The sequence below is a fragment of the Pterocles gutturalis genome, unplaced genomic scaffold (genome assembly GCF_000699245.1).
Source record: "Pterocles gutturalis isolate BGI_N339 unplaced genomic scaffold, ASM69924v1 scaffold41632, whole genome shotgun sequence".
Taxonomy (NCBI): Eukaryota; Metazoa; Chordata; class Aves; order Pterocliformes; family Pteroclidae; genus Pterocles; species Pterocles gutturalis.
The window spans coordinates 24,281-34,419 of NW_010109245.1; the positions used below are offsets into that span (position 1 = coordinate 24,281).

At 36.3% G+C, this 10,139-nt stretch overlaps 1 protein-coding gene across 1 annotated transcript; it reads left to right on the forward strand.

Moving 5' to 3' along the window:
• Window positions 1-1,011: 1,011 nt before the first annotated feature.
• LOC104461353 (protein FAM184A-like) lies at window positions 1,012-9,649 on the forward strand. The gene is made up of 5 exons (XM_010072909.1): window positions 1,012-1,860; window positions 4,782-4,917; window positions 5,434-5,615; window positions 6,244-6,441; window positions 9,307-9,649. The coding sequence occupies exons 1-5, from the start codon at window positions 1,150-1,152 to the stop codon at window positions 9,613-9,615; spliced, it is 1,536 nt and encodes a 511-aa protein (XP_010071211.1). The 5' UTR covers window positions 1,012-1,149; the 3' UTR covers window positions 9,616-9,649.
• The last annotated feature ends 490 nt before the right edge of the window (window positions 9,650-10,139 follow it).

A 10,139-nucleotide genomic window follows, 5' to 3' on the forward strand; every position in this document is an offset into this window, starting at 1 on the left:
AAAAAAAAAAAAAAAAAAAGGTCAGTTTTCAAATTGTTTCTGTTATAACAAAGGAGTTGAGCACTGGGCACTGTTTAAACAACAGGGAAAATAGCCTTTGGGATCCAATAGCTGAGACTGTATCTTGGTGACAGGAGGGAGGTGAAAGTTTTGTGGTCAGAAGTTACTGTTGACATCACCAAAGACAATGAGAATATAAAAGATTGAAATTTTGGATGAAGGGCAAATGATAGTTGTGATACTGCTACTGGAATTGCATGTGGTTTTGCCATAATTTTTTTCCAAAGTATTGGGGGAGTTTTTTGAGTCTCTGAATCATGAAGCTCTTTTGCAGTAGGAAAAAGCTATTTTTCTGAGGGAGGAAGAAAGCCAAAAGTCTACCTGCTGCCTGCCTACTCTTCTGTTCATCTGACTTAGCTGGAAAGTTGGTGAGCTTATGTAGTGAGGGACCCCAGACCTTAGGAGATCCACATACACAGGGTGCCTACTAGATGAGCTCTCAAAACTGAAACTGTATCTGGGCAACTATAAGGCCTACAAATCTGAGCAACCAATGCTGGCATTTTAGGTGTTTCTAAAATGAAATATTTAAGAATAGTTAACATTTGTAAAAGAGGAATTTGAGATTTGGATTTTGTTCCAATTTTATTTCATGTTGTAATGTATACTCTGTGTGTGTGTTATTCTCTTTGAACCTCTGTTCAAACTTCTTTTTAGTCTCTGCTTTTAATTATTTTAAATAAGTAGTTTTATTTTTTCAGATGTGTTGAATGTACTTTTTTTCCCAGTAGTATTTACAGCAAAAACACACATATAAAGGCAAAACCTTCATCAGCAAAATTATAGGTTAATGTTTATGTAGTCACATTAGTAAGAACATTTGGTGTCTTGTTTGTATGCCAGATTTGCCGAAGTAACTTTCAGAGTGCCTAGGTGATTTTTCTTAAATAAGTCAAGATAAGCCAAATGCCTTTTCAGTAATACAGTATAATTTATTGTTTGTAGGTAATATATGCTTTGAACACTAAAAATGATGAACATGAAGCTGCTATCCAAGCCCTTAAGGATGCTCATGAAGAAGAAATTCAACAAATTCTTGCAGAGACCAGAGAGAAGATCTTGCAGTATAAAAGCAAAGTTGCAGAAGAAATGGATCTCAAGAGAAAGATCCAAGTTTTAGAAGAGTCACTGGAAGATCATAAAAAGATGAAACATCAGGCTTTGACAGAATTTGAAGCCTATAAGGACAGAGTTGAAGATATGCAGCTTTGTGCAGAAGCTCAGCATGTCCAACGTGTAGTGACTATGTCAAGAGAAGTAGAAGAGATAAGAAAGAAATTTGAGGAAAGGCTACGAAGTTTCATACAGTTGCAAGTGCAATATGAGAAGGACAAACGTACAGCTCTGGAAGACTTGAGAGCTGCTCACAGGCTTGAGATTCAAGAACTTCTGAAGACTCAACAGAGTCAGAATGCTACTTTAAGTAAGGGGCAAGAAAAGCTAGAGGAATTGCATAGAATGGAGCTGGAAGACTTGAACAATAAAGTTGAAGAGTTAAGGCTGGAAAGAAAAAAACTTATTGAGGACTATGAAGGCAAACTCAGCAAAGCACAGTCCTTCTATGAACATGAACTTGATTCTTTGAAAAGATCTCAGCTTTTTACAGCAGAAAGTCTGCATGCTTGCAAAGAAAAAGAAGTGGAGCTAAGAAAAGAATTCCAAAACCAGGAAAGTATTTTACGGAAGAATTTAGGAAAGCTTAAAACTGAATTGCAAATGGTCCAGGATGAAGCTGCCAGTCTACGGGAAAAATGCCAAAAACTTCAAGTGGCTCTTGGTACAGCAGAAAACAATGTTCAGGTGAGACCTGTGGTATGTTGTTCCCAAGACTGTAAATTTTCTTTCCCTGTTTAGGCTGTCATTCTGTCACGTTGGTAGGTTGAGGTGATGGGAACACCTAAGCTTAATTTTCTGTGGAGTTGTACTTGATTATCATCAACTTCTCATTTTTATTTGTTTATTTATATTTTTTAATTTATGTGTTTAATTCTCCCAGGCTGATTTAATGCTACTTTCTATTCCAGTAGAATCCAGAAGGCCCTGTACAGGGGAAAGTTTTGGTCTTCCTTTCAGCTGTTCATGAACACAGCTTGATTGTCCTAGCTGTATTACCTAAAGTGTAGTGTACTCAATAGAATACTCAAAGCAGTTGCCACTTAAAGAACAGACAAAAAATCCAAACCAAACCCTGTTCCCATCTCCAAAGCCAGGGTGGGCCTGGGGGGGAAGCAAAGCAATATCTTTGCATCAGGTCTCCACATAAAGTCATCCCTCTGTTTAAAAAAAAAAAAAAACAAAAAACAAAAAACAAAAAAACATAAACAAAAAAAAAAACCACCACCAGAGAGGGGTGTAAAGAAGATGTTGCTGACTGGTACCATTTGAGATGTTAAGCTGATAAATTGGAATGCATGCTAAAAAAGTTGTGAAAACCCTTATGTAGATGGTACAGTTTCTTGCAGAAATTTGTTTGTCAGGGATGTCATACAACTGACACTACAAATACAACGAATATTGTGTATTCAGTGTAGTCTAACTTCTGAAGGTCATTAGTGACTATCTTGCCTAAAGATGTTGAGTGTTAAGAAAAGTAGTTTTGTCGGAGGCAAGAAAAAAATACAATTTTGTGAATGTCTTTAACTTTTTTATTATAACATACTCAAAGTTTTCACAAGAAGTAACTGAAATACTGCATAGATTTTCAGTGTGTACTGGTTTTGGCTGAAATAGAGTTAATTTCCTTCACAGTAGCTGCTATGAGGCTATGTTTTGGATTTGTGATGAAAACAGTGTTGATAACACAGGGATGTTTTAGTTATTGCTGAGCAGTGCTTACACAGAGTCAAGGCCTGTTCTGCTTCTCAGGCAGCCGTACTAGTGAGTAGGCTGGGGTTGCACAAGAGCTTGGGAGGGGACAGGGCTGGGACAGCTGACCAAAGGGATATTCTATACCATGTGTCATCATGCTCAGCAATAAAAGCTGGAGGAAGAAAGAGGAAGGGGGGATGTTCAGAGTTATGGCATTTGTCTTCCCAAGTAACAGTTATGTGTGATGGAGCCCTGCTTTCCTGGAGATGGCTGAACATCTGCCTGACAATGGGATGTAGTCAGTGAATTCCTGATTTTGCTTTGCTTGTGTGTGCGGCTTTTGCTTCACATATTAAACTGTCTTTATCTCAACCCACGAGTTTTCTCACTGTTACTCTTCTGATTCTCTCCACCATCCCACCAGGGCAGAGTGAGCAAGTGGCCGTGCGGTACTTACTGCCTACCAGGGTTAAACCACAACACAGTACTATTTAGATACTAAAGTTTCTTGTCCTTAAAGAAGGACAAGACATCCCAGAAATACAAAGACTTAAATTTTTCGGTCAGAAAAAAATGGGACTGAGTATGCTGGGCTTGAAGGAAAATATTCTGTGAAATTCTGCTTGGGTTTTGGTAGCTGTGCTGAGGCCTGAAGAACAGTAATCTCTATGGGCAAGCTTAAGCATCTCGTCATTGGAATTTGTTTTCACTCTCAAATTCCAAAGCCAGAAGTACCTTAAATGTGATAGTCATAGTAATTTTGGAAGCATCTTTGTGTAGAGCTGAGATGGGTCATAAGCTTTTCCCATTTGCAAGCTAATTCCAACCCATCTTTTGGACTATCCTGCCTTGTGTAAAGGCTACAGGATATAGAGAAAGAAGACTGCTACCTTTATCAGATGTTGAATTCAGAATACCTTTTTCCCATTTCCCAAAGAGCCTTCCAAAAGTTTATTTCCAACTCAGTTCAGTTAATGAAGCAGAACTCTTGCTTCTCAATTGACTACATTAAGGAGGTGGGTTGCTGGCAAGCTGCAGTGAAGAGGAAACCCACTGTATGTTGATCATTCCTGCAGTACAAGAATTCCTCTTGGTTCCAAAGAAGAGGAAGAGTCTAGTACAGTATTAGCTGCAGACTGTGAAGTCAGGTCCTACTCTGATCATCGTGGACAAGGTGGTCAAAGGCATAGTCTCACCACTTCTGCTCTCCGTGTTCCATTACATGTCCTGTCCAGTGTTTTCCCAGTTCTGTTTCCTGCATTAGTTTCTAAAATGGCCCTTTACTATTCTAGTGACTTGAATGATGAGAAATCCAGCTTTCCTTTCAGAACAGAACAAGATTCCCTTTTCCTTCCTGCATGGCTCGGAGCACACCATGATCACACTACCCCAGAGCTGCTCATTTGAATTGGTACATTAGATGTAAAACATATTGAAAGTTTTGATTTAACTAATTGCTGAGCTCTCATTTTATGTATATCCATGTCCAGCTTAATTTGTGTCAGTACTAAACACTCGCAATTGCAATTAGGGACATTGGAAACTTCTGTGAACATATATTCTTCAATTTGAAGAACTCTGAGATAGCAGTAACCAGGTTTCTCAGATTGACCCCCAAACTCTGTGGACCAGGTTACTGTTCTTATTTTTCATACACCTTTTGAATATTGTCACATTTCTCTTATGTATCCTTGTCATGCTATATATATCCAGTAGCTTGTAGTGCTTCAACAACCTTTTTGAAAAAACATAACACAAAATGAATTTGATGGTAATATTACAAGATTTCAGCATGTGTATGAATGAAACTTGTTTGCTGAAAGGCCTTTTCTGTACAATTTAACCTAATGCTCATTTAAATTTAAAGATGATAGTATATAATGATAACAGGCATTATAATGTGCTTCCTCTAGGTTCTTCAAAAACAGCTAGAAGATGTGAAGGAGGAGGAGATGTCATTGTTAAGCAAACACAAAGAAGTGGAAAGCGAGCTAGCAGCTGCTAGAGAGCGCTTACAGCAGCAGGCCACTGATCTTGTTCTCAAAGCCAGTATGTATGTCAGTAACTTAATCTGGAAATTAACTTTATTTATTATAGCATTTTATTTTTCTGTTAACCTTGTGCAGATTTAGAGTGCCTAAAGACGGTTCAATGCTGTCTGTAGAAGTTTCTGACAAGCTTTGACTTCAATGTTCTGCTTTCTGTTGTGTAGCTTATTGTGGGGTGAAAATGTGTGGGTTTAGGTGGGGTCAGTTCTTCAAGATAGTCTGTGTTCATACTGTTGCCTACTTCTACTTTCTCTTGGAGTCAATATGCAACTTTGAACCAGGAAAACTGAAACTAAAGGAGCCCCAGCACCAAGTGCTCTACTGTTGTTGGGCATTTTACAATAAAACTAAAAAAAGGAGAAGTGGAGGGAAAGGTAAGCATTGTAGTTAAGATAATGGAGATCCATAGGAAAGCTTCCACTAGAGTTGTACTTCTGTAAATCACTAGAGTGTGAATGTGTACTTCAATTACATGAAACCGATGTTGCGAAGTTTTAAAGAGCTGTTTTGTTTTTAGGTCACATTGGAATGCTTCAAGCTACTCAAATGACTCAAGAAGTTACAATCAGAGATTTGGAATCAGAAAAGTCTAGATTAAAAGAAAAACTATCCCAACTGGAAGAGGAAAGAAACCAATTGCAAAGCAAAACACAAAGTCTGGATGAGCGACAAAGACAGCAAATTCTGGCCTTGGAGAAGGTTAAACAGCTCATTTGCTTTAGCTGAATAAAAACAAAAGACTTAAAATTCTCAGAAAAAAAGCTTGATTATGTTTTTTGTTTGATATGACTAGACTAGGACCAGTAGTAGTATGTTCAAAGTATATTTCATGTAGCAACATACAATGACTAATGTAGAGTGTAAAGTGAGAGCAGGGGAAAGTCAGATTAGATGATGTTCAGACTTGTTTGGACATCTTTTAACAATTTCATTTAATTCATTACCTCGTGTATTTTAAGTGTCTCAGTAAGGAGAAAGGTGAAATGGTTAAAGAACAGTTTTAAAAGCCATTTTCTGAAAATGTGCTGAACGTGTTTGAAAATACTGAACTGAAATTTTCTATAGGCTTGACACCAGATTGCTGTTGCCTCAGATTAAATAGAGAAAAAATATACTTTAATATGGCTATATTGCTTTGCATGGATATGTTGAAATTACCTTCTTGGTTATTTAATTATTTAGTCAGTGCTTAGTGTTTGCTCAGTTTGTGTTGTATGGAAGTTATTTTTTGTAGATTTAGGTCACCAGTAATGTTTTTGTATTTTTTCCTTCTGTTCACATTTTACCATTTAATAGAAATAATTTTATTTTTCTCTGTCTCTTGTAGAAAGTCAATGAAGCAAGAGAGACACAACGTGAATATTATGAGAAGGAGCTGGTGAAATTGCAAGCGAGATTGGAAGGAGAGGCTGCACAGTTAAAGGAGGCTCATTCGAAGACCTTAGAAGAATTGGCATGGAAACACCATACTGCAATTGAGGCCGCACACAGTAGCGCTAATAAGGATAAGAAAAAACTGCAGATGGTAGGTTTGTGTTTTTTTTTAATAATCAAACATATTACAAAAAGAAAATGTTAGAGCTTGAACCTTATACTGCATGGTTTTGTTGTATGGCAAGTTTTCTTTGGAGTTACCTGCAGATCTGCTGTATCTCTTTGTAGAAACTGCTCAACCTTTATTAAAACGGCATATATCTTGCCCAAAAAAAAGAGCATTTGTACTGTCACTTGTCTGCATACAGAAGAGAAATTGCAAACTCAATACAACTTTCTCTTTGAGTATGGTAGGTGCGTTTTTCCAGGTTTTGTGACCCATATTCAAAAAGGTTGGTATATCACTCAAGATTATTTCTGAAGGCAAGGAAAGATTATGTTGGTCTAATATTTATTTAAAATTTTCATAAACAGTCTAGACATACAAAAAGATAATAATACTTGACTATATGTATACTCAGAAGACAACAGCTGTTCCTAACTTATATAATAAAATTATGCTAACTGTATATCAACTATTGTTTACCTTTGACTTTGAAACACAGTTGTAGTTAGTGATGTGCATATTAGACTGTTTTTGTTTTTTTTTAGGGGGGGGTTAAATTATTTTACTAGTGTGTTGCTTCTTAGTTTTATTTTTAATAAATCCAAATTTTTTTTTTAATATTTCCCAGTAATGGAAGTGGCTCCCTGAGACATACGTGCAGCTGATCTTTCAGGTTTACTTTCTCTGTAGCTTTAAACATGCCTGTTATTAAAACAGTGTCCCTTAGGAGTTTCTTGGAATATTTTACTTCAGTAAGATGTGGGGTTCTTTTTGTTTTGTTTCCTTTTGTTTGTTATTAAAATAATGTAGAGAATAAAAGAAAGGATATCATAAAATGTTTGTTCTTAAATAATTAAATTAGTTAAAATAAGCAACATTTCTATAAATGTGAGAAATGTGAAACGTTATTTTAGCAAGGGAAAATTAACTATGAAAGGATCTCAGTAAATCTTAATCAGTCTGCTGTCTCCTCTGTCAAACTTGTGTTGCTAAGTATGTGTGTTTGAGTAGTTCAAGGAAGAAACAGTCAGTTTCAAATGCAGAGAAGAGTTTAATTTAGTATGAGGAAGAAGTATGGTACAGGGAGCCTTGGGATAGTGGACATGAGGATTCGTTGGGACTGGAAGAAGGGTAAAGGCATCTGGGGTTTGGAAATCTTTGGTACAGAAGAGAATTCTAAAGAATTAGAATAGGACTCAAGAAACGGCTTAAATATATCTTTTTACTTTAATTCTTCCATCTATAAAAGGAGCTGTAAAAATGGCATCAGTTCATAGGAGGATTATGAAAATAGAGCTGCTAATAATTCTGCAGTACTACACGGCTGTACTGACAAGTGTCATAAAAGAACTAATTACTCAATTACCAGAATAGGGTCTGAATAGCACTAGTGAAATTTTGCAGACAGTAGTGTAAACAAGAAAAAATTGAGCAACTCTCATTTAGCAAGCATGATTTGTCCTACATGGTGATTGATCTGGGCCCGGTGAAGAAAACATGCACTTGTTGAATTACGTTGTATAACAATGTCTTACTGAAAGTGCAGCCCTCTGTTTTGTCACTCTGTCCAGCTTCTACCATGAACAAAGATTGTGCAAGCAGTTTATACACAAGTTATTCATTGCCTATTGTACACCATTATGGAGTGCTAGAACTAAAGAGCTACTAAGCTTAATATGCTTACCATGCCCAGCAAAACACTTGAGGAGTCTGGTTTTGGATGAGGAAGGGTTGGCCTCTGTTGCTTATGGGAATGAGCTGGATGACACTAAGTTGTGGTCTTCCAGTTCTCCGGCTTTCCTTAGAGTTATATACCTTTTCATGGTAGTCTTTTTCCTCTTGAATTCTTTCGCACTTAACTCTCCTTGTCCCCGCAGTCTTACCAATGACTGCAGTTGTACTTTTTGTTTCTTGCATGGCTCTGGTCTATGAATGTTTATGGCTGTTTCTGAGATATTGATTTCTCAGAAATCTGAACCCAGGGCTATGCAGAGGCACCGGATCAATGCTAAGCCTTGCATTACAGCTGAACCCCTAGGAGGGTGTTCATAAAGGAGCCTCTGTTACAGAAATTGTTCTTCTGAAAATATGTTCTGAATGTTAATAAAACTGAAGCATAAATTTATATTTTCCTTAAAAAAAGTTTCAAACAAATGCATTTACAACATATGGCTTATGTAAGAGAAATATAATTCATCCAACAGAGTTGTTTTCTGAATTTGGCTATTACTCTACAGAGATTGAATTAAAAGAGGTGTTATTTGATTCTTTCCATATAGTTGAACTTGAAGAGTAATTGTTGATTTCTTTTTGTTCTACATAAGTTTTATAGATACAGTGGGAGGCCTTTTTCCATTTATTGTAACAGCCTGAAAAAAACTTCCCAAAGCTCCATCTGGATTTTAAGCTTTACTATTTTCTGTGGGCATTATGTGTAGGAGGTAGATGGGTAAAGGCTGAAGGATAAGCATATTTATCAGCATAATTTTGTGAACAGTGAAAACTTCTGCATTCTGTCAGCTCAAATTGATAAATCGTGAAAGTAGATATAGTTTTAATGATTTTGATAAGTAAGTACAAACTGAAACTAGTAATTGAGAAGAAAGTCCTGTTTGTCTTTATTTTGTGATTAATCAATCATGTTAGATTAAAAAAGGAACGGAAAAAATAAGGCGTCCATTGTAAAAGGAAATAAATGTTCATGTTTTAACACTTTAAAGAAAGGACAATTCTTGGTTGACATCAGGAATATTTATGCCAAGAGAAATCATTTTGGTGTGGTGCACCTGTACTTTGCAATGACCATATGGCAAGTGTTTACTGTTTCTTCTATCCTTCTTGTTTCTGAAGGAGCTGGAGCAGAAGTTTGAGAAGGAGAAACTGCATTTGGAGGATGATAAGAATCAGCTCCGACAGCAGTTGGAAAACCTGAAGGAAGAGCTGACAACAAAACTGACTTCTGCCAATCAGGAGGCAAGGGTTAACTTAATATATTGGCTAATGGTCCTGTGCACTAGACCCCATTTCATCAATAATCATCTTGTGCTTGGAGTTCAGTACAGAACTAGGATTGCAGTCTTCAGTCTGTTTAGTGCCTTATTTCTGTTTAAAGTGGAGTATTCTTCAAACAGAAGTTACTTGACCACTTCTGAGCACTGATTTTTATTGTCCTTTACTAAACTAACCAGGCAAAAGAGATTGAGGTACAAAACAGTTGACATAAACAGCCTTTCTTGTTTTTACTCTGCTTATTTTCTCATTAGGTACACAGATCTCTACATAAAATAAGTCAGGAGACAGAAGGAAAATTAACTGTATTTAAACCCATATTCATTTACAATTAACATATTTTAAATTCTGGTCAGCTTCCTGACTTGCAGTCGATGTTCATATATTTCCATCAAAAGATGACATGAAATATTTATAGTAAGACCTAAATTATTTGTAATATTTTGATATATGCAATCAACATTAAATGTATCATATCTCAATATACTTTTAATTTTTTATAAGTATGAAATCGACACCTTTTAATAATATGATATTTTTTTAACTAGAAACGTATTTTTACTCATGTTGAAAACATCACTTCATTCTTGTCTGGAACTTTTGCCTTGTTTCAAGACAATAATTCATCAGCTTCATTGTTTAACAGGCCAGACATGATTTCAGTGTGTGCTTCA

What these genes read in the sequence shown, in the direction of transcription:
- LOC104461353 (XM_010072909.1), top strand. Translation starts at nt 1,150, where the DNA reads ATGGATCTCAAGAGAAAGATCCAAGTTTTAGAAGAGTCACTGGAAGAT. An exon ending in CAGCAGAAAACAATGTTCAG is followed by an intron (nt 1,861 to 4,781) that starts GTGAGACCTGTG and finishes TGCTTCCTCTAG; the next exon opens with GTTCTTCAAAAACAGCTAGA. An exon ending in AAATTCTGGCCTTGGAGAAG is followed by an intron (nt 5,616 to 6,243) that starts GTTAAACAGCTC and finishes TGTCTCTTGTAG; the next exon opens with AAAGTCAATGAAGCAAGAGA.